The 24,972-nt window shown below is 40.2% G+C and overlaps 1 protein-coding gene across 2 annotated transcripts in view; it reads right to left on the minus strand.

Annotated features, from left to right (window-relative positions):
• Nucleotides 1-317: 317 nt before the first annotated feature.
• Nucleotides 318-24,972, minus strand: part of megf10 (multiple EGF-like-domains 10) — a 57,760-nt gene continuing 33,105 nt past the window's right edge. Inside the window, exons 9-25 of one of the 2 annotated variants that reach the window (XM_065240403.2) lie at nucleotides 21,781-21,993; nucleotides 21,150-21,324; nucleotides 20,955-21,075; nucleotides 19,062-19,225; nucleotides 18,822-18,924; nucleotides 16,976-17,122; nucleotides 16,768-16,902; nucleotides 16,535-16,663; nucleotides 15,160-15,288; nucleotides 14,851-14,979; nucleotides 14,636-14,764; nucleotides 6,498-6,734; nucleotides 6,234-6,355; nucleotides 4,313-4,427; nucleotides 2,088-2,132; nucleotides 1,806-2,015; nucleotides 318-1,635 (exon numbers count right to left, since the gene is read on the minus strand). In XM_065240403.2, the coding sequence (XP_065096475.1) occupies nucleotides 1,478-1,635; nucleotides 1,806-2,015; nucleotides 2,088-2,132; nucleotides 4,313-4,427; nucleotides 6,234-6,355; nucleotides 6,498-6,734; nucleotides 14,636-14,764; nucleotides 14,851-14,979; nucleotides 15,160-15,288; nucleotides 16,535-16,663; nucleotides 16,768-16,902; nucleotides 16,976-17,122; nucleotides 18,822-18,924; nucleotides 19,062-19,225; nucleotides 20,955-21,075; nucleotides 21,150-21,324; nucleotides 21,781-21,993 (2,461 nt within the window). In that variant the 3' untranslated portion in view covers nucleotides 318-1,477. The remainder of the gene's footprint in view (nucleotides 1,636-1,805; nucleotides 2,016-2,087; nucleotides 2,133-4,312; nucleotides 4,428-6,233; nucleotides 6,356-6,497; nucleotides 6,735-14,635; nucleotides 14,765-14,850; nucleotides 14,980-15,159; nucleotides 15,289-16,534; nucleotides 16,664-16,767; nucleotides 16,903-16,975; nucleotides 17,123-18,821; nucleotides 18,925-19,061; nucleotides 19,226-20,954; nucleotides 21,076-21,149; nucleotides 21,325-21,780; nucleotides 21,994-24,972) is intronic. The other variant, XM_065240404.2, reaches the window with a different exon arrangement.

Here is a 24,972-nt window from a genome sequence, read left to right on the forward strand (position 1 = left end):
CCCTGTTCTTTTCTCGCTATACATGCTCCCCTTAGGAGCTCTAATAGCTGCAAGGGGGGGGGCAAAGTCCATATAAAGTCTAATGTACTTGAATGCAATGTCAGTAAAGTCCCTCTTGGTTTAATGGTCAGGCATCCCAATACTTTTGTCTATATAGGTTACTTTTCACATCCATCCTGTTAGAAACATATTATCTGCTATTCAAAGCTGCACTGAAGTCCATTAGTATAAGATTGTGTCACAATCAGGTGCTAATAAAAGGTCATTTTTATTATTTCAATTTAGTTAAGAAAAACTTCCATACCTATTGCCAACTTGAAAAATGTTGTCATTTTATTGTAAGAATGAATTGCATATACAGTATAAGCATTTAAGTTAAAAATATAGTAATATACAACATTCAAAATATGTTGAACCAATGTTTGTAGGGTACAGAAATTCTTGTTCCTGTGCTCTTTGGGAAAGTAAATAACGGCAGTTGTGCAACTTCATTTATTTATTATAAAATCAAAAACAAAAGAATGATATTGATTGTAAGATACATACACACGCATACACACATGGTCGCTTTCTGGAATCAGTATTATTAATCATTTCCTTGTGTCACTTTTAGTAAACCATATAAAAATAAAAATATAACACACTGTTGGGTAAAGAACAGTAATCTTTCCTAATGTAAAATATTTGACAAATTACAGTTGACTTTAGGAATGTGTTATAGGATCATAATAGCACATTTATGTGAGAACTGGCAGTATGTACAAATTTATACAATTTAAGTTCATATCAGGCTCAAAACACATGAATGTTTTTCGCAAGAGCGTTTGTCGTATGAAACTGACTCCACATCACATTACATTGGAGATCTAGCTTTGCAAAAGTCCAGCTTCAGCTCACTTCAAACTATAACGTTTTTGACAAATTTCAGTGATCAGTCTCAAAAAAGAAAAGATTTGAATCTAGTGTAAACTAATGGACGTCTGTCAGTATAAATACAATAATAATAGTGCTTGTAACTGCAAATCCACCTTTGGTAAACCTGAAATGCTTTCAGGCAAAACATACGTAGGTCCTGTACAGAATCATCATTCGTGTTTTATTTTTGTACAGTGATATTAAGAGGATTGGTTTGTTATAAATGAATTGAATGATTCGCTTGTGTTCGAAAGAATCAAGTTAATGCAGTGGTATCCCCTCCACCTCTTCATTTCTCTGGGTCAGAATACGTCATAGATTTTTTTTTTGGGGGGGGGGCATTTTGCCTTTAACAGACAGTGTATATAAGAGGAAAGTACAGTACAGGGTGAAGAGAGGGGTATGGGATCGGCAAAGGACCTCGAGCTACCGGCTTCAACACGTCATTGTTTTAAAAACAACTATTCAACTTTTATAGACCGTAATAATAATGTTTTTGAGAATTAATGACAAATGTTAATCTAGTGCTGTAGAGACAGGGAGATTTAATGATAAAGTTTGTTTATTTCTTGTCCACATTCTCTGCAGGTGAAGGGCTGCTGTCTCTGGTGGGCAGTAGATCATAATGACACGGGATACGGCTGTTCTTTGGTAGGTCATAGGGATCTTGACAAAACGGTCCATTGTAGTTGTTGTTAGAGATGTTACTGATGGTCGGCTCTGGAAAACGAAGAGTATGTTAAGTGTTAAATGTTTAAAATATGAAGCAGTGGAAAAGTCACGAGTCCTGCTACAGGTGATCACTCCCATGGTAGAATATGCAGAGATGTAAATGTTTGTTTAAAGATATCAGTAGAGATGAACACTCTCTGAATCTATCCGACTCTTACCAACTTCATAGACGTTTTTGTAGGGAGGGCCGGAGGCGTGTATCTCTGTGTACGGTGAGTCTCTATGAGCCGGAGACTTCATCTCCATATATCCACACTCAGAGCTCTTGGCCATCAGCAGGGCAGGAGGATCTTTGATGGTCGCGTATGGATTCTCTGAACTGCTGAGAGAGCAGGAACTGCTGTGATAGGGTACATCCTTCACCAGATCTACAAACACAACACAGATTTTAATCCCAGCATAGTATAAAAAAATTATATCCTCGTAAAATGATCTCATACCTCGCAGTGATTTCCCCATGTAACGTCTGTCAACACCATAAGCTCCTAACATGAGAAATAAAGATGCGTCATCATTGTTTACATGAACACAGCTGCTAATGAAAAATCCTGCATCTCTCTCTGTGTGTGTGTGTGTGTCAGGAGATGAGTGAAATAACAAAACACATCTACTGTTGTACAATGCTTTTATGCTTTCAATTAGGGGTGGGCGGAATGACCAAAAATCTATTCCACGGAATGAGTCATTTTATTTCACGGAACGGAATATTTCATGGTATACATGTTTTTCAGCTTATATTGTTTTTTTTGATGACAAAAATGTACAGAAATACACCACTCACTATAGCTTTTAACTAAATGCTCACCACAGTTTTAAAATATGAGCATTGAATCTTGTTTTTAATAGAGGGTTTTCACGGCGCGTCATCAGAGCGGAAGACGCCATATTGGAGGCACTCCGCATTACAACAGAGCAGACACTGACGTATATGCCGAACGTCATCAAGGAAAATAGTTAATTATTGCCGTGTTTGAGATGGTACCAACAGTACATATTGAGAAAAACATTTGGATTATTATCGACTTCCAAAAGTTATTAAAAACCAGGGAAAGGAATGCAAGAAATTATCAGTGGAGCGGCGCATGTGGTTGGTAAAGCTCAGGAAAAAGAGTAGTATTGTATTAGAAATATGATTGAAGTACATAAAGTATAAAACAATTATGCTTCTACTTGTTGTGCTTTATTTAAAGAGTATTTAATATGTACTTTAGTGTATGCACAAAATGTACTTAAACACAAATAAAATTTGCGCTGCAATGCCTTAATGCCAGTGTGCTTAATTGCTCATAACAAATTTTCTATTGTAATGATAATAATATTTTTAATAGTAAATGGTAAAAACAATTATTGCTTTTATTTTTTACTGTGCTTATTTTACAGTAAAGCACTTTGGTAGGACACTGGCTATTTTAAATTTGCTATATAAATAAAGCTTACATTGACATATGGGCTCTGCATGAAAACTAGGTAGTTCACTAACTTATATCGGGATATGCAACTGAAGGAAGAATCGCCGGGTCGTCACGGTTCCTAGAAGAGGGAGCTCGTAGGGATCTGCACCGCCTATAAATTGTAATTTCTCGAAATATCGTGCCTTTTCTTGTGGTCCAAGTCCTTCCCTATATGCCTTTGCATCTTGGATGCGTTTTCTGTTGTTTAGACATGTCTACATTCACTTAAAGTATCCAAAGCGCATAATATTCCATTGTACTCCGTTCAGTTCTTTAGACCGAGTGCCTCCACAATGGCCGCGCATCCGGGTTACTGCCCAGAACGTGACATCGGTGAAAACCCTCTATTGAGTAATTAACTTTATAGACTATTGAAGCTATAGTATGGCTTCATTGTATTTTGTATTTATGCAAACATTACATTAAACATATGCAATATGTAAAATGAACAGGTATAAATATATGCAAAAACCTACAAACAGGATAAATACCTGTATATGAGAGAAGAAACTCTAGATATTATAAATGTGACAGGTGCTATGATGTGATGATCATAAAGTTTATTTTAAGGTCTTGACACCCTTTACTTTCTATTAGACCTCAACACTTCCATCTCTTTCTCGTCTTTCCGATCAAATATGTTTGTACAAGCAAATGGCGCGTCAAACTACATCGCTCCATCATCGCACGTGTCACTGATATAAACGCGAGTTTTGTCTTAGCATGCTTTAAGTTCAGAAAACTTTACAACTATTAGCATTATGTGCGAGAAGAACTCTTTATTTGGCGTCGCAGCTCCTTGCGCTTGCCTAGAGAGACCTCTGCACGCGAGAGACCGGCCAGCTGCTGCATGAGGAGAGAGAGAGCGCGCGCGCGCGAGAGAGAGAGCAAGCAAGAGTCTCGCTGCGTGACCCGCGGTGGATTCACTGGCACTTATTATAAAAATAACACAAATAACTCGTTCATTTTTTACAAGTGAACTATTTTACATGTTTCTCCGTCACACTCAGTCTAACATGCTGGAGGGCAGAGTAAGCCACGCCCACTTATTTGCATTCCGCGGAATAGACGGAATAGAAAAATCTGCGGTAATGGAATATACCGTCATACCGCCCAGCCCTACTTTCAATGTACTTGTGCTGTCTTATACCCATACATGAAACAGACACAGGGATGCTGAACATAAATGTTAATAATGTGTGCTGTGTATTCACCAAGCTCATTGAAGGATCCCCCCTGTTTCCAGTCGGCTGGCAGAGTTCCCGTGTGATCTGGCAGTTTCCTCTGCTCAGGATTCTTCATGTTCACAAACAGTTGGTTATTCTTCTGCTTTTAAGGGGAAATCATATAAAAAGTATGTGAGAGAGACACACACAGAGAGAGAGAGAGATAAGACAGAGCATTTAAAGGCTGTTCTGCTAATCTCATACCCAATTAATTTTTTATACTTGCACAGCATTCCTTATATGTGGTTTGATCTAAACTACTGTGATAAAATAAATCTGTTAGTGTGCAGATACCACCTGTGGTTACTTCTTTCTTTACACTAATGTGTTTTAATGTTTTAATTACTACTTGCTGCTGATTTAGGGGACCTTACGATTTTTATTTTACTAGACCTTTCAGCTGCTTCTGACACAGTAGATCATAATATCTTGATTACATGCCTTGAACAATGTGTTGGAATTAAGGGTAGTGCACTGGTACTGGTATCTTATTTGACTGTTGGAACATTCTCAGTTCATTTTGGAGACTTTGTCTCCACAATAGCTTCTTTTAAGTGTGGGGTCCCCCAGGGCTCCATTTTGGGGCCCATTCAATTCTCTCTCTCTATATGCTTCCTTTGGGACATATTCTCAAAAAATATGGTATTTAATTTTATTGTTATGCACATGACATGCAAATCTATCTGCCTTTGAAACAAAAGGATTCAACTTCGTTAGTACCTTTATGTCTAGAGGAAATTAAGACCTGGATGGCAATGAACATCCTTAATTTTAATGAAGAGAATACAGAAGTAATGCTGTTCACGCTAGGGAGTGCCGCCAGTGAGCCAATAGACTTAGACCTTGGCGATTTAAAAAAAAATTGTGAAGCCCTCTTGCTTCCTTTCATAGGCTACAGGTCTATTATAGGATCCAATAAAAATGTTAATACTTGTTTTTAACCTCTAAATGGTCTAGTGCCGAGCTATCTTGCTGACTTCATCAAACTGTATGCTCCTCGTAGAGCACTTAGATCTGCTGATCACTTATGTCTTGTCATTCTATCGACAAAGTTGAAGAGTAGGGGTGACTGAGCCTTTGCAGTGGCAGCCCCAAAGCTCTGGAATAGTCTGCCCCTACATTATACAGGCGCAAACTCTTAGTGCTTTTAAATGTGATCTTAAAACTTTTAAATGTGATCTTTATTTTTCTATAGGCTTTTTTTATAGGTTTGGCTTTTAACACTATGTGAGAGCTGCTTTCTTGAAGTGTGTTTTGTGTTTTAGAGCTGTCTGTGAGTTTTTGGTTACTGTAATTTTTTATAATGTACAGCACTTTAATAAAACACATGGTGTATTAAAAAGTACTTTATAAATAAACTCTTACTTTTAACATTTGCATCTTTGTGTAAATAAACTGCTAAAATGGGATGACTTAGCAAAAACAAGGCTGATATGGTGTCTGGAGGTGAAAATATTCAATAAAAAATAGCTATAACAGTTTACATTTATTGTAATAAATAAAAATAATACAATAAAATATATATTTTATACATAAAATTATCACAAATAATGAGGTTTGTGTTACACTTTTAGTGGTTTTACCAACAACAGCCACTAGGTGTCAACGGTTTCTTGTCACAAATTAATAAATTACTGTCACTGCATTATTATTACTACTAAAAGGTTTTGAAATATGAAAACTACAGTATTAGACCTTTCCAATTAAATATAGTCTGTTGTGATAGATTAAAATGAAATGTTGATATATTGAAGTTATTTTCCCGCTCAGGGGACAGCGGTAGTTAAGGTTTATACAGTTTTTGTTTACATCAAGACATTTTGAGTGTGCAAATACTGAATTTAAATAATGCAGACCACTATTGTGAGGTGTATATACAGTATCACAGGTGATGATGCAATGTTCTGACCTTTCCATAGGGTAGATTATTAACATGAGGTGGACTGCTGCATTGGGTCAACGTGTGATAGCTGGGATTGGAGAAATGATTGCTGTTGGGAGAGACGTCAGTCGTCTGAGGAACTGTGGGCTCTAAAAACAGCAAACAGATCACACGCAATTACTGTTTAAGTCCAAAGTAACATCAAAACAGTGTCTCTAACAGAAAGACACACACAACACTTTAGTAAGAACATATAAGAGAAATGTTGACATGTTATGCATCTTTACATACGTCTTATATCTGCGATGGTGTAATCTGTGTTTGGTCTCATGGTTGGCGTGTATGTGACCGCAGGCACTGAGGAATCTTTGCATTTCTGTTTTCTGCGGTAAATGATGAAGAGCGTGAGCAGGGTGAGCACCAGAAGTACCAGGACGATGATTCCTGCAATGGCACCGATCTGATATGAGCCCACCGGTAACGCCGTACTCGTCAGACTATTCAGGTTTCCCACGATGATCACACCAGCTAAGAGAAAGACAAAGCAAATGTTGAGTAATAATATAACAAACAACAACATATGAGAAACATCCCAGATTAAAATTCAATTACAAGTCTTGGGTCATAAACCTGCCATTTCTGTGGAAAATATAATCACTATAATAAAATAATATTCAAGTAATTAAAACTTGAAGCACTTTGGATTGACTGACGATCAATTGCTATTCTCTGCGCATCACTTTTCTCCATAGGATTATTTTGATCGTTAGAAAACGCATCGGTACTTCCTCTTCTTAAAAAACATAAAATCAGCCTTGCTATATTTCTGAGATGATTTGCTTTTCGCTAAGTTTAAATGAAGATCTAAATGTAGGTTTGGGAGGAGTCTAAGCATTCAGGAGGCTCAAGCCTCAAGTTCACTTTTCCTAAAGGTTCAGAGCTCCCTCCAAGGACAGCAAGCTACTTTTGTTACAATTAATTAAGACTGAATTGGAAGGTGAATTTGTAAAACCCCTTATTTCAAGTTATGTGTTAACTCTGAGAGATTCATCTTTGTTTCCAAATACAATGACTAGTGAGAGTTAGAGAAGTGAGAGTTAAGTGCAAGTTATAGTCGTGCATAAAGTCTAGGCAGTAGCTACGCCGTAGGTTATCTGTAGGCTGTGCCTGATCTGACTAGCAGTCTGCATGTGTAATTGCACGTCAACGTGGTGTCACGGTAGGATAAGTCCATCGTGACTTTCTGTGTTGTGTTGTCGTATGATTGGAGTATGCGTGTGTGTGTCTGATCGCTAATGATCTGAGTGAGTGCAGGTGCGCGTGATTGCTTTGCTCCAGCTGGTGATAGTTACTGAGACGGCATATATACTCACTCATTCTCTCTTCTCACGGCCAGATGATTACGCTACATGTCTCGCTTGTGTTCTCGTGTTCGTGTGTTCCTGTGGTCTCGTCTTCGTGTGAAGGTCTGCCTGTTTGTGTATCCGGTTTCATCCGTTCACCTGACTTCACCCACGAGCACCAGGATTCGTCACCGCAGCCTTTGTCTGTCCCACCATATCATCCGTATCATCTGTGTCATTTTCTTAATAAACTGTGTTTCATTCATTCCTGCATTTGCTTCCTGCTTTTCATATACAGTCATCACAGAATCATCTGGCCCATTATGGAAGCAGCAGGTAAAGGATCCCCGGCTCGGTTTGAAGAGTTTATCTCCGCTGCTATACATCGATTCACCACCCAGGACAGCCGGATTGAGGAACTGAGCCGGGGAATGAAGGACATGACAGACAAAGTGTCCGAGCTCACCCAGGCGATCCAACAGCTGACGCTACCCACTGCGCCACCCGCACCGTCTGTTCCTCCTACACCACCCGCGAGCGCGTCCCGTCAGGAACCTAAACTTTCTACGCCAGAGAAATACGCAGGTGATCCAGAATGTTGTAGACCATTTCTATCTCAATGCTCTCTCCATTTCTTTCTTCAGCCCCAGACCTACAATACGGAAGAAAGTAAAGTAGGATTTGTGTTGTCTCTCCTGACGGGAAAGGCGGCGCGTTGGGGAACAGCGGTGTGGGAGAACAACGACCCGTGTACCCAGAGTTTCGAGGCGCTGTCAGCGATGATGAGGAAGGTCTTTGATCGATCGGCAGTTGGAAGAGATGCGGCTAGGAAATTGGCCGATCTGCGTCAGGGTACACGGTCCGTTTTGGATTTTGCCATCGACTTTCGTACGCTAGCGGCGGACACGCATTGGAACGAAGAGGCGCAGTGGGATATTTTCCTGCATGGGTTAACCGGCCGCATCCAGCGTGAACTTCAGCACGGGGAGATTCCTGCCTCTCTTAATGGTCTCATCGATGCGGCTATCCGAGCGGATATCCGACAAAGGAGTATTCCGGCTTACGACGACGAAGGGGTTGTTCACGCTGTTCTGGAAAGAAGACCGCCATCGAGAGAGAGTGCGGCCGGTTCCTCCATGTCCGATCCGGAGCCCATGCAGGTGGGTCGAGCTCGGCTTTCCCGGGAGGAGAGGATTCGCCGTCGAGCACTGGGGCTTTGCCTATATTGCGGAGAGGCCGGGCACCTCCTCCATCGGTGTCCGGTAAAAGGCAACGCTCGGGAGTAGTGCTGGGGTTACTTTCGGGCGGAATCTCTTCAGCAAAGACCCCGTTAACATCTACCCTCCTCCCGGCGAAGCTGCGGTGGCGCAACATACATCTCACCTGTGATGCACTACTGGACTCGGGAGCCGAGGGGAATTTAATCGATCACCATTTCGCATGTAAGCTCCAGGTTCCGTTGACAGCTCTCTCCAAACCCATTTCACCCTTCGCATTAAATGGTAGTGAATTATCTGTCATCACTCACATCACGGACCCGGTCACCATCTGTATTTCTGGCAACCATTCTGAGACTTTGCAGTTCTATGTTACTATTTCCCCTCTGGCTCCCATTGTACTTGGACATCCTTGGCTGCTAAAACACAACCCATCTGTCAACTGGAGATTAGGAACTATCACCGGTTGGAGTGAAGCTTGTCATAAGTCTTGTCTTGTCTCTGCTTGTATACCTGTCTCTGCGTCTGTGTTTCAGGAGGAGACGGTGGACTTAGCTAACGTGCCCGCTGAGTACCATGACCTGAAGGGAGTGTTCAGTAAGTCCCGGGCCGCTTCTCTACCTCCACACCGTCCCTATGACTGTGCCATAGATTTACTGCCAGGTACGTCTCCGCCTAAAGGCAAACTTTACTCTCTTTCTGTTCCTGAGATGGAGGCCATGGAGAAATACATTTCTGATTCTCTGGCAACCGGGTTCATTCGCCCTTCTTCATCTCCAGCAGGGGCGGGGTTCTTTTTTGTTGGTAAGAAGGATGGATCCTTGCGACCTTGTATTGATTACCGAGGGTTGAATAACATTACGGTAAAGAATACTTATCCTTTGCCGTTAATGTCTTCGGCCTTCGAGAGGTTGCAAGGAGCATCCGTCTTCACAAAACTGGATTTACGTAATGCTTATAATTTGGTCCGCATAAGGGAGGGGGATGAATGGAAAACTGCTTTTAACACCCCTCGTGGCCATTTTGAGTACTGCGTGATGCCTTTCGGATTATCCAACTCGCCAGCAGTTTTCCAAGCACTCGTTAATGACGTGTTGCGAGACATGGTCGATCAGTTTCTGTATGTCTACCTGGACGACATACTGATTTTTTCTACGTCTCTCCAGGAACATGTGCAACACGTACGACGAGTGCTTCTTAGGTTGCTAGAGAATGGGCTTTTTGTCAAGGCGGAGAAATGCGAATTTCATGCACAGTCTGTTTCCTTCCTAGGGCACATCATTTCGACTGAGGGTGTCCGTATGGATCCGGAGAAAGTTAAGGCTGTGGTGGATTGGCCATCCCCAGAGTCTCGCAAGGCCCTGCAGAGATTTCTGGGGTTCGCCAATTTTTACCGGCGTTTTATTCGCAATTTCAGCCAACTAGCCGCACCTCTGACCGCCTTGACCTCCCCTAGCACGGCGTTCAGGTGGTCGGATGCAGCCCAGACTGCATTCGCCAAACTGAAAGGCTGCTTCGTTTCAGCCCCGATTCTCGTGGCCCCTGACCGTAAACGCCAGTTCATAGTGGAGGTCGATGCGTCAGATGTGGGGGTAGGAGCCGTGTTGTCTCAACGCACATCCTCAGACGGAAAGGTGCATCCCTGCGCGTTTTACTCTCATCGCTTATCGCCTGCTGAACGTAATTATGACATTGGTAATCGGGAATTGTTGGCTGTTAAACTAGCACTGGAAGAATGGCGTCATTGGCTTGAGGGGTCGGGTGTGCCTTTTATAGTTTACACTGATCACAAGAATCTCGAATACATCAAATCTGCTAAACGTTTGAACTCTAGGCAGGCTCGGTGGGCTTTATTTTTCGGTCGTTTCAAGTTTACATTGTCCTACCGTCCAGGTTCTAAAAACACCAAACCTGATGCTTTGTCCCGCATTTTTGAGCGTCCCGATCGTGTTTCCTCTCCCGAGCCTATTTTACCGGAGACTCTATTCATCTCCGCGCTCTCATGGGAGATCGAATCGAAGGTAACTAAAGCCTTAGAAGGGGTAACGCCCCCAGCCCGTTGCCCACCGAACCGGTTATTTGTGCCAGAGGGACTGAGATCAGAGGTACTTAAATGGAGCCATAATTCCAGTATAGCTTGCCATCCAGGGGTCAGTCGAACCAAGTTTTTGGTTAAGCAAAGATTTTGGTGGCCAGGGATGGCTCGTGACACACACGATTTTGTATTGGCTTGTTCGGTTTGCGCTGTCGGTAAGGCGTCTAATCGTCCTCCTGACGGATTACTTAGACCGCTGCCAGTCCCTTCGAGACCCTGGTCCCATATTTCGCTCGATTTCATTACCGCCCTCCCACCCTCCCAGGGTAATACGGTGATTTTAACCGTAGTGGACCGATTCTCGAAGGCGGCTCATTTTATTCCCTTGCCCAAATTGCCTTCAGCCAAGGAGACAGCGGTCGCTATCGTTGATCACGTATTCCGGTTACATGGCCTTCCGACAGACGTGGTCTCCGATAGGGGTCCTCAATTTATATCTAAATTTTGGCGAGAGTTCTGCAGATTGCTAGGGGCTACGGTTAGTTTGTCTTCGGGGTTTCATCCTCAGACCAATGGTCAAACCGAACGAGCCAATCAGGATGTGGAAAGAGTGTTGCGATGTTTGGCCTCCAAGAATCCTTCCTCCTGGAGTCAACAACTCTCTATGGTGGAGTACACGCACAATTCATTACCAGTGTCAGCTACGGGCCTATCTCCGTTTAAGTGTAGTTTAGGGTACCAACCACCATTATTTCCCAGTCTGGAGTCCGAGGTCGCGGTCCCCTCCGCGCACGCTTTTGTCCAGAGGTGCCGTCGCACTTGGAGTAGGGCACGTGAGGTCATACTCCAAGTGAGACAACGCACCAAGGCTAAGGCCGATCGCCACCGGTCGAAGCCTCCCGTTTACGTCGTGGGTCAAAAAGTGTGGCTTTCTACTCAGAATATTCCGATGCGTTCCGTCTCGAATAAGTTGACTCCCAAATTTATCGGCCCGTTTTCTGTTGCTAAGATCATTAACCCAGTAACAGTCCGCCTTAATCTCCCTCCTGTGTACAGACGAATTCATCCGGTTTTCCATATTTCCAAAATCAAACCCGTGTTTAAATCTCGTCTTAATCCGCCGGTCCCGGTTCCCCCCCCGCCTCGTATCGTAGATGGGGAACCAACTTATTCGATTAATCGTATTCTGGACTCTAGACGGAGGGGACGCGGATTTCAGTATTTGGTGGATTGGGAAGGTTACGGTCCGGAGGAGAGAAGTTGGGTTCCTGCTCGGGACATATTGGATCACTCCCTTATTGATGAATTCCATCACAGGGCTAGGAGCCGTCAGGTGACGTCCGTGGGGGAGGGGGTACTGTCACGGTAGGATAAGTCCATCGTGACTTTCTGTGTTGTGTTGTCGTATGATTGGAGTATGCGTGTGTGTGTCTGATCGCTAATGATCTGAGTGAGTGCAGGTGCGCGTGATTGCTTTGCTCCAGCTGGTGATAGTTACTGAGACGGCATATATACTCACTCATTCTCTCTTCTCACGGCCAGATGATTACGCTACATGTCTCGCTTGTGTTCTCGTGTTCGTGTGTTCCTGTGGTCTCGTCTTCGTGTGAAGGTCTGCCTGTTTGTGTATCCGGTTTCATCCGTTCACCTGACTTCACCCACGAGCACCAGGATTCGTCACCGCAGCCTTTGTCTGTCCCACCATATCATCCGTATCATCTGTGTCATTTTCTTAATAAACTGTGTTTCATTCATTCCTGCATTTGCTTCCTGCTTTTCATATACAGTCATCACACGTGGATGACGACGCAGATGTATAAATGAAAACTTACGCGTAGAGTACGGCATCGAGACTATGTCGTAGGACTAGTACGCACAACTATAATGAGCCTTTTATAGAAGTGAGAGTTAAAGAATTGAAAGTGAAAAGCTGGGGTTGTTGTGAGAGCAATACTACATCAACATTTATTTTGTCTTAGGAAGGCAGAACAAAGAGGGTTTCCAGCAAACACAGAACGTTCCCCTGACTTTAGTCTTTTGTTCCTTTATGTTTTTTGTTTTTTTTTGAAAAACAAAATAATAAAGTTCTGGGAACGTCCTGTTTAGGATTTATCTTTGAAACCATTAAGTAATTTTCCCAGAATGTTGCAAAAAAAAAACTTCTACAGAATGTTCTTTAATAATGTAACAAATAAACCTCACTTTTCACTGAATGTTATCCATTTGAATGTTATGATTTTTTTGAGGAAATGAAGTCAAAACATAATTGAGCCCATTATACCTTTAGGGTTAGGGTATTCTTCACCAGTGCACACTTTCTCCTGTGCTCGGCAAAAAAGCAGCAAACTCACGTCATTTAAAAATGAACGTCATTTCATTTCACCTCAGAGACAAACATAATCTTAGCAATTTAATTTTTTTCTTTCTTCATTTAGTAGCTTATGTAGGAGCCATTTTGTTCATGTCCACTAGGTGGCACTTGGTGAACTATATAATTAAGCACAAGTCTAATGACGGACAGGTGGGGAAGGAAGCATATGGTTTTTTACCGTGACAACTGGTAGCGTGCAGGGAGTTAAGTTGCATTGCTTGATTTTGATGGTATGCGTTTTTTAAAGAAATGGATTATAAATTGCTGTTCTTGAAGAAACTTTGGATGAAGCAATAAAGAACTGTCTTTAATCTTATTCCCGACTGCATGGACCTTTTAATCACGTGTCAAATACCTTCTACATTCCCCAACGATACAGCTTATTGGAAGCCGTAACAGCTTAAATATGTGAGAATTAATATACATTTGAGTGATTTCCCATTGATTTGATACATCTATAGTATATGTAGAAAATATGATGTTAAAGGAGTAGTCCACTTATAGATGGGGCCCATTGACTTACCATAGTATATTTTTCCTACTATAGAAAGTCAATGGACTCCATCTTTAAAGTAGACTACTCCTTTAAAGTCATAATGAGATGGAAATAGTGTTTGTCTTAATTTTTCCGTAGTAATGTATATTCTAGTGGAACTGCTGCTGAAATGGGAAAAATTGGTAGGGTCACAGGTGAGATTTGAATTGGTCCATTGAGAATTGACTGGACCATTGAAAGTTGGGTCATGTTGCTATCTGCTGATCACGGTGATCTTTTCCAGGGCCCTGCCCTCCCAGAAGTAAAGAGATACCGTTTCAAGGAGGGAGATTAGTGTTGTTTGTGATTCCAGATTATGAGGGCACATTCATTTTTTTTTAAATAATGAAGCTCACAGATAAGTCATTTGTAAAAAATACCACAATATTCCAAAAAAATATTTACATTTTTTATTTCAATTTCATTCTGACTTTTGATTAAACTGATTAAACTGCTGTGGTAAAATCTGTTAACCTAAAGTTACTGAAATGTTTATTTATTTGTCATGTTGTTTTACCTCATATACTAAACATTATTTCAGCGATTTCTTTTTTCTTTCTTCATTTAGTTACTTAAATATTTGAGAACGAATATATATTTGAGTGCTAACACTTTATAATTAAGGGTTATGTATCATGATGAACTAATACCTAAATAAATTCTTACTTAAATATAAACTAATGCTGAGTTAAGATATGTGCTGCACATAAACTAATAAAGAGTCATCTTTAACTACAAGACAACTCAACAGATGAATTCAGTGTTAATTAATACATTCAAAGTAGTTCTTGAAAAGTGTTTTGTGTTAAACAGACAGAATATCTCCCTTTGCAGTCAATTTTGAGTTTTGTAATGATGCAGAAACAGCAAAAATAAATAAAGTAGAAAAAGTGAAAAGGCATAATAGTGCCCCTTTAATGTTATTTACCCTGATCACAGCGTGAGCCTTTCCAGCCGGGGTTACAATAGCAGGTGCCGGTCATGTGATCACACGTGGAGTTATGGAGACAATCACACACCTGTCGACAGCCGTATCCATACGTACCAGCAGGACATTCTGAAAGTGTGTGGAGGAAGAGTGTGATGAAGATATTCAGACTTTAACACACACACAAACTCACAGTCCTGTTGAAAAACACTCACTCTTTTCACAGTGACGTCCCATGAAGCCAGTGCGACACGTACACCGACCCGAGATATGATCGCAGTCAGCGCCGTTCTCACACTGACACGCCTGTGCGCAGTCTTTCCCATAGAAACCCAACGGACAGCCTGCAGTCACAAAACATATCACATCTCTTACAACAATACAATATACTAACATAATAAAAACTGTTCACATTTAAAGAGGAACTAAGTGATTCATTTTGAAAATGCAAGCATAACTTTTCAAACCGGTTTTCTTTCATTTGCCAGTCAGAATGCAACGTTTGATTGAAGCTGTATACTTACGTTGTGTACAGTAGAGACCCGTCCAGCCGGCCGTACACTTACACTCGCCGTCATAAGCACTACAGAAGGCTCCGTTATGACAGTTACACGTGTGGATGCAGTTAGGACCCCACTGACCGGGTGGACACGCTACACATAAACACAAATCATTATATAAACACATACTGTTCAACTGGAAAAACACATCATACAAGATCAAGAACAAGTCAAGAAACTTTGGCTTTTCAGTAAAGGGATAGTTTAGCCAAAAATGTAACTTCTGTCCTCATGTACTTTTAGACCTGTATGAGTTTTCTTATTTTGATAAACATAAAAGAAGATATTTTGATAAATCTTTCACAGTGACATCCCATAAACCCAGTGCAACACGTAAGCACACACCTGATTGTATTCATTGACTGCCATATTAGGACAACAAATATTATGAAAGTATTGTGATAAATAATGATGAAGACATTTTGATAAATGTTGGTACAGTTGACGGTACCCATTAAATTCAATTATATTTGTTTTTCTTACTATGAAAGTCAATGGTTACAATCAGCTGTGTGCTTACCATCATTTATCAAAATATCTTCTTTTGTGTTCATCAGAATAAAGAAATTTGTACAGGTTTAGAACAACATGAGAGTGAGAAAATGATGACAGAATTTGTCATTTTGGGTGAACTATCCCTTTAAATGGAATTTTACATCATTTACATTTATAACATTATTTAGGTGAAGTGATAACGAAGATTAATTTAAGTAATGTCTCAGTATTTTTTTCTTCTGTCGGCAGCACTGGAGCTGAATGAACTAAATCTGACATTTACCTATATTTCAAATCACAACCCTTAAATCTCTTTGTACATCTCATTTTTAATTGTGATTTCAAACTTGGCCCTGACTATATGAAAATGTCTTTTTATTGTACATTAAATAAGAGAAAGTCCTGTGTGTATGTCAATATGGCCAGCAGGGGGCGTCAGAAACATATCTGAATGACATTAGAATCAATGTTTCTCAATCATGATCCTGAAGAAGACAACACTGAAGAGCGAGAGAGAGAGAGAGTCTAATAGTTCACAGAAAAAAATTAAGTTCTGTCATCATTTACTTAACCTCTATAAATTTCTTTATTCAGCTGAACACAAAGATATTTTGATAAATAATAATAACCAAACAGACCTGGCGCACCATTCACTTTCATTGTATTATTTTGTCCTACTATAAAAGTCTATTGCGTGTGGTTACAAACATTCTTTAAAATATCTTCGATTGTATTCTGCAGAACAAAGACATTTATACAGGTTTGGATCAATGTGAGGGTGAGTAAATGATGACAGAATTTTAATTTTTAGGCGAACTATCCCTTTAACGTGACTGAAACTCACGCTGTGAGCAGTCGCTGCCGATCCAGCCCGGGTAACACTGACACGAGCCGTCGATGGGGTTACACGTGCCGTTATTAGTGCACTTACAGCTCCACGCACACTTCTTACCAAACCTGCCACTGGGACACACTGACATCAGACAGACACATCAGATAAAAGAGCACAGATACAAACACTACACATACTGAAGAAAACACTGAAAAATATTCTTCTGTGAGACTCATGAGTCTTGCCTTCATTGCAGAGAGATCCTTTAAAACCAGGCAGACAGTCACACTGGCCGCTCACGTGATGACACGGTTCATTGCTGTGGACGCACTGAGGACACACCTGACTACACTGATGACCAAAGAAACCTGGAGAACAGTCTGAGAATACAACAACAGAGGACATCAGAGGAAATACACAAACATACAACACACACACAGGTAATAAACTCACTGCGCTGACAGTTGGTTCCTCTGTATCCAGATGCGCACTCACAAGTGCCCTCATCAGGTGAACATGACGCTCCGTTCTTACAGTTACACGACAGAGAACAGCCGGGACCCCAGCGGCCCTCAGCACACACACTGTCACAATGGATACCTGTCATCAAACATCACCAAAAACATCACATAGAGTCCTGCTGTATGATCCTCTTAACCCTGTCCCACATCAGATGAAGGTGAGGGGTGAAGATCTGATCTAAAGCAGCTCAACCGATGTGAACACATATATATAGATCATAAAACCAACACTTCAATCTCAAATAGTAGATGATGCGTCACAATCACAGCCAATCAAAGGACACACGTGATGTTTGATGTTACTCAAGACGTTACTCAGTAATTCTTTACACATGTTTCTGAGATAGTCCCAGTGTTTGGTCAAGCTGATTATCAAGCATATCTCCTCTTGTGTGTTACTCTACAGCCTCATTTGTGTTGTGCATTGTGGGTAAAGTAGAGTTGTGGCAGAGGGTCGTGCCAAAACCCGGACAAAAGCCTCTTTTGAGAGCTGTGTGTGTGTGTTGCCAGGCAACGCTGGGATGATTGGGAGGAAGCAGGCCTAAGGAAACTCTCATGATAGCATCATCAGTATGCTGGACGTGTTGTGTTCACACTGAAGGAATGTGAAGAACACCTCACTAACTTTAACCTTAACTTACAAACACAAATCAATCGATTTAAACATTCATTTTATCATATTAATGTTAGAGGGTTACCACACTAAGCCAGATGTAACTATCACTGACAAAAAAACCCACAGAATTTCCATGACCTAGAATGTTTGAAAAAACATCTTAAAATGTACAGTTTGTACACTGGCATGTTTGGCTTAGCGTGTTTGTGTTTTATTCATTGGCACAAAACACACCAGTAATATCCCACTCATGACTTTATGAAGCTTTAAAGTGTCTTTATATGAGCTACTACATGGGACCACAAACATCATCATGCATGAAGATCTAAAAACAACTCAACATGAGCAGAATTCCCAACCAACCTTCATCCACAGAGTATTTCCTTATCAGGGAACATGTTTTTAAATGAGTTCAATAAAGATTAAAAGAGCTTGGTGGTGATAACAGTGATGTGAGACAGCTGGTGTAGTTTGCTTGGTGTAGCCTAAGGTTAGCTTTTCATTTCTAGTAAAACATTTCGTTTTCAAAATTCATAAATGTTGTGTTCATCTATGAAGATTATCTTGGATAAAAACGTTATAAACTTTGTTTATTTTTAAATATGAATGGGCTTTTGGCAAAGAAACAAGGCAAGCACAAATGTCCCCTAATGAGGGCCAAACTTTATCATGCTGACATTAACCATGCAAACTTAAATACAGTCTCCTCTTAAAATGAACATGAACACAGCAATAAATTAAACCTTTAATTCAGTTTTCTTTGCATATAAAAATTTTTAACAGTAGAGTTTATTTTTAGAAAAAACAAATGCAACGCCTGGGTTCGTTCTGCTTTACAGTGGTTGAGTTTGAGTTGGTATTGTTCACAGATGAAAAGCATTGAATGTTTTTGTTTCTGCTGGTAAAGCATGTATGTGATTAACATAATCAAATGTGAATTCATATTCATTTCTTCTCTTCACAGCAAACAAAGCAAGTTTGTCTTTATTGTCCCAATACTTATGCAGGGCACTGTATTTAATATAAATCCCACATTAACTGACCACTTATCTCAATATTTGACGTGGACATGTCCTCTATAAAATCAACAGCTCTGACACTTAATGAAATAATGATTTTTGTAATCTTTTGCAATGAAATGCTATAAGAGATTCATCTTTACCTGTCCAGCCAGTCAGACAGCGACAGTGTCCAGTTGTGGGGTGACATCCGTCTGCATGAATACAATCACAGCGCTCGCGACACTCCAGTCCATACGTGCCGTCCTGTACACCATACATATCATTTAACAGGGATGCCATTCAATAGGACAGTAATAGAAAAGGATTATTACATTAAAAACAGGTTTTGAGTCTGTAATATCATGTGCATGTATAAAGTGAGATGTTATTGAGAAACTAACATGACATGGCAGATCACATTTGTCTCCTCTCCAGCCTGGAGTACACGTACACCTGCCATCCAGAGCGCTGCATGAGCCTCCATTACCACAGACACACGTCAGATTACAGGACAGACCCCATGTCCCACTGGGACAGTTAATGGAGCAATCCACCCCGTGCCAACCTGACAGGAAACATGACAAACATACAAGCGGAAAATCATAAATCACCTTTAGTACTTTTTCATCTATTACATACACAGTATATATCTATGCACTTATATGTATTCAATTGAAAATTCCTCAAGAGAACTTAAGTTTAATCTGAGCTGCCTTAAAGTTCTCCATAAATATGTGGTGCTACATTATAAGCCTTATTACCGGTGACCGTCAGCGGTAGATTTATATTTTGTAGGTATCTTGTTGACTATGCATCCCTATAAATTAATATTTCAAATGCAGCTACAACACCAGTAAAGAAATAACTTACCTACAGATATTCATGTGAAATATTACACATAAAACAGTTCAGTTATGTTTAGGTGTAACACAGAATAGTTATGCAATGGTGTCATGCACAAATATAGTTTTAAGAGGGCAGAGTGTTTACATCTATAAAGGACGAAAAATGGCTTAAATATATATAAATAAATAAATAGATGTAGAAATACAGAAATAAATAAATGAATAAATAAATAAAAGTAGAAGTAACTAATTAATGAAATGTATAAATAAATAAATAAATGTAGGAATAAATAAATGAATAAATGCATAAATTAATAAAAGTATAAATAAATAAATTAATAAATGCATAAACAATGTAGAATGTAGATGTAGAAATACATGAATAAATAAATGTATAACTACATAAATGCATAAATAAGTAATTAATTAAATGCATAAATAAATAAATGAATAAATACATAAATGCAGATACAAATAAATAAATCCGTTAAGAAATGTACTTTGAACCATTCTTTTTGTACACAGTTAATTCACGACAGTGCACAATGATGGCGCCAGCGCTGTTGCGTCTGTATAATTCATTAATAAATCATTGTTTCCATTTGATTAAAACAGAGAAAATCTCAGAAAAAAGTGAAGAACTGATGATATTTTGCCAATGAAACAAAGTGACAGATGAAAAGATGCTTAATAGATTAGATGCAAAATCCACTTGGCTCAAAACATCCAAAGGGGCACGTGCCCCTGAGTTTCACTGGACATGATGCCTCAGTATTTATGTTAAAGGTCACTAATACAAGAAGAGATAAGTAAGGGATAATGTAGAGGCAGCCGGTAGTTATCGGGAAATAAGCCCCTACAGTGTGATCAGGACCCGACGCGAAGCGGAGGGTCTTGTATCACACTGAAGGGGCTTATTTCCCAATAACTACCGGCTGCCTCTACATTATCCCGCTTATTACACGGCTACTTGCCACATAAGAAAAAAAAATGGACATGAATATGAATTTGAAACATTTTATTGGCATATTTGTTTTGAATTAACATTTTTATCCTTCCGCGAAACTTTGCACAGATGCATAAAATGATCGTAATACCTTATTAAGATCCTCTGCTTCATACTTGTCTGTCTCCATTTTTTTCTCTTTTAGCCAGTCTTTGAGAAGTTTTAATGCCCATTCTGTTTTTTTTTGTGTGTTGGCTTCGTAGCTGTCATGCTCTATTGCTCTATGTTCTATTCTTAATTGGGGTTGTCCAGTGTTTGTCACAATATGGCGCCAAACAGTAATCTTTATTGGCGCGGAGCGATTTTAATCGTACAAGTAGTACCGGCTATGCGTTATTACTTTGGAGTGGTTATTATTTGAAAAGAACGAACCTGCAAATGTCTCAACTGACCAATCAGAATCAAGCATTCCAGAGAGCCGTGTAATAAATGTGAAGAATCACCTGCGTGACATGAACAGGATCCGTCTATCGGTGAGCAAGCGGCTCCGTTCTTACAGGAACACAGAGAGGTGCAGTTGATGCCGTATGTACCGATGGGACACGTGATGGAGCAATCTGTGCCCTGTGACCATAATTAGGGATCAATGTGGAGATTTCTCACTACTATTATTTCAAGACCAACATGAGTGTTTGTACCTTAAATCCGGGCGCACAGACGCACTCGCCCGTCACACCGTGACAGTCTGCACCGTTCTGACAGCTGCAAACCTCCTGACACGCTTCACCATAGAAACCAGGAGCACACGTCTCATTACAGTATAACCCCGCCCATCCTGGCTTACATGAACACTCGCCCGTCATAGGGTGACAGCTGAGACAGACACAAGCAAACATGACAACACATCTTTTCTTCAGGATTAAGAGTGGTTCATTAACTTTCTTCAGGTTTTATTCATATTATATCATGTTGTGAGTTTATTTCTCTGTACTAACAGTAAAGCATCAGTAAAATCTCTTGATGTAGTTGTGTTGTTCAGTACCTGACTGCAGTATTAAAGCAGCTGTACAGCCAGCCAATAACAGCTGCTCCTACATCTGACACAGAAACATATACTACACTACAGTCAGCTGTGCTTGTCTGTCTTATCTAAACAATCACCAACTGTGTCTTAGACACACACAAAATAACAACAACCGCCACATACAGTACACTTTACCTTAAACACACTCAACACTAAACTCTCCTCTCTGTCTTTCTCTTTTTTACTGTTAAACAAACCAACCAAAAGTATGTGACTGAAATAAATGAATGAGTGAATGATCTTACCTGCGTGTGTTATTGGTGTGACAGGGACATTTCTTGTCACATTTAAGACCGTAAAGCCCGTCGGGACAGTTACGCTCCTCACATCTCTCACCCGTGTATCCGTGTTCACATAGACACGCTCCGCTCACGTGATAGCACTGAGCACCGTTCACACAAGCACACGTCTGCATGCAGTCCACTCCATAAGAGCCGACAGGACATTGATCCTGACACCTGCCAACACACAATCACTTCATATTTATCTTAGTCACTTTGGTACATTTCTCCAATCATACCACCAATTACCTGCAAAAAAGCCTTTTAGTTTTTTTTAAATCCTTAGTTCACTTTTTGAAGTAATTCTACTGAAAACAAGATAAAAAATACTAAGTGAGAACGTCATTTTTTGCAGTGTATAAGCAACCTGAGTCATAGCTGAATCAAACAATGGCCCTATTAAAGGTTCAATATGAGGGATCTGAAGAGTTAATAGTTAAGTTGTAATATTTTTGAAAGATAATGTGCTGCACATGCTCATTTCTAATTACTACTTCCTAATTATTTGCATTTGCCTAAACATTTTTGTGAGTTTGCATTTTTATGGTAATCACACAACCACAAGACCCTTTTAAAATTCATTTCACAAGTTGGCATTAACATGTAATCGATAGGGATCGAGATAAAACATATTTGTTGTGCTGTCCGAGGGGAGGGCTCAGAGCTTGTTGTTTAACCCCAGAGCCCCTCATCTTTAACTGGGATAAATGAAACTAGCTGAGAGTGAAGTGATGGGGTGGAGGAGGGATGCTGCAAAAACTGTCACGGGGCAGAGGTGAGGGACTGCTATTCATAGACACCTATTCTACTTATTGGTTGGATCACATGACCATGCTCCTCCCGAACGCAGTTAAATAAACTTTTTAAAAATTGAGGAGTTCAGATTCAAAAGACACTACAAATTACATAATGACTGGAAAAGGCTCTCGACCAATCAGATTTGAGAACCAAAAAGAACTGTTGTATAGGAAATATCAAATGATGATTATTAATAATTGAAGAGCTCAGATGCAAAACCTTCTTAGGCTACGTTCACACTGCAGGCTGAAACGACCCAATTCCGACCCAATTTTTTTTGCACCTATGCGACCTGTATCTCATCTTTTCAAATGTGACCCAGGCCACTTGGGTATGTGGTCCTGAATCCGATACGTATCTGTTCTTTTGAAATGCGACCTCCGTATGAACGGCCATGTACGTCATTGATACGCTACAAACGTCATAATTCTGCGTTGAAGTAGGCGGGAATGAGAAGATAAACAACAACCATGGCGGACGATGCTGCTGAGACCAGTCAATTTAATTAATATTTTGGGTGACAGCTCTGTTCAGGCCAAACTCGAGGGCTCTTATAGGAACAGGGCGGTTTACAATGCTCCACAAAACGCCATGGCCAAATACCTTGCTCTCCTCCTTCTTTTTAATTTTCTTCTTCAAAACGAGAAGATTGTAATTGTGCTGGCTCCGTTGGAAAAATAACTTTAATATTGCAAAAAGAGCTCCGCTGTTGACTACACTGTTGTTGACATCCATGTTTAACGTTAGATACTTCTGCAAACAACGGTGCGGGTCACTTCTGGCTCATTTCACGTTCACACAGGAGATCACAAAAGTTTCGCATTTAATTGGAAATGTGAACAGCCTTGCAAAAAAATCGGATTTGAGCATTAAGCCCTGCAGTGTGAACGTAGCCTAAGTGCATCTGCCATGTTTTTTTGTAAATAAACCTTGTGTATGACCTTTAACTGCAAAGTTTAGACTTCTTTAGACTTCTAACAACTGAACAGCATGTAAAGGCAACTTGCACACATAAAATTTAAACAAAGAGAAAAAGTGGTTAACTTGCAGTAATACTACTAATCCGTCAAGTTTAAGACCAAATACACTACACAGTACTACATATTAGCAAAATATACAGTGGCAAGTAAAAGTATGTGAACCTTCATGGTTTTCTGAATACATTTATCATAAAATGTGATCTGATCTCATCTAAGTCAAGGGTATTGACAAACATAATGTCTAAAAATAATTCTGATCACCCATGTCTTTATTGAGAACATTCAAAAACTTCATAATGCTTGTGGAAAAAGTATGTGAATCCTTGAGTTAATGACCTGAAAAAAGCTCATTAGAGTCTGGTTAAGATAATACGTTCAAAGGTGTGGACTACAGCTACTTTGATTGATAACAACATGCTTATTTATGTCAGCAATGTCTTGCAAAAACAAGCTTTCAGAGGAGCTACGATCAAGAATTGTTGCTTTACATAAAGATTGAAAGGGTTACAAGGACTTTAGAAATTCAGCAGTCTACAGTTAGGCAAACAATCTACAAATGGAGACGCTTTGGGACTGTTGTGTCAAAATGTGGGCACCCAGTCAAAATTACACCACGAGCACAACAAAGACTCTTCAATGAGGTAAAGAAACAACCCTGAATGACAGCCAAAGATTTGAAAGCATCATCGGAACTTGCTCTGTTCGTGAGTCTGCAATACGTTAAACACTGAATAAGCAAAGTATCAATGGCAGGACACCACGAAGGAAGCCACTGCTTACTAAATACAACATTGCTGCACGCCTGAAGTTTGCAAAAGAGCACATTGACACTCCACAGTGGTACTGGGTAGGGCTGTGACGGTGGCAAATTTTTACCACCGCGGTGGAACCATCAACAACAACTGCCAGTGTTGCGGTGGTGGGGTCCATGGGGGGGTTAGGGTGGTTTAAATGGTGAAAGAAAATAAAGTTTCACTAAATGCGCTTCCTGATGCGCGTGACTTTAACCTGGTAAAATTTTTATTTCACAACAAAAGACAAACGTGATGTGTATGTATCACTGTCACTGGAGACCAAAAGAAACTAAAGCAGATGCACAACACAGTGACATGGCTAAACTCCAACGTGCTGAGTTATGCTAAAATCCACCAGTTTAGTGGAAACGCCATACATGGTAATGTAGCGGAGATTTGTGTATTAACATAAAACAATGTTATAAATTTGTATCTTAGGCTTTAAATTACTGTACAACTTTTGTTATTATTATTTCACGTGTAAAAAAAAACTGCAATTTTTACTTATTATTTTGTTTAATCATTCACCTGATATGTGACGTCACACAACCGCCGGTGGCACTTCACCACTGCGGTGGCATTGC

Source organism: Paramisgurnus dabryanus, chromosome 11, assembly GCF_030506205.2.
Source record: "Paramisgurnus dabryanus chromosome 11, PD_genome_1.1, whole genome shotgun sequence".
NCBI classification, from domain to species: domain Eukaryota; kingdom Metazoa; phylum Chordata; class Actinopteri; order Cypriniformes; family Cobitidae; genus Paramisgurnus; species Paramisgurnus dabryanus.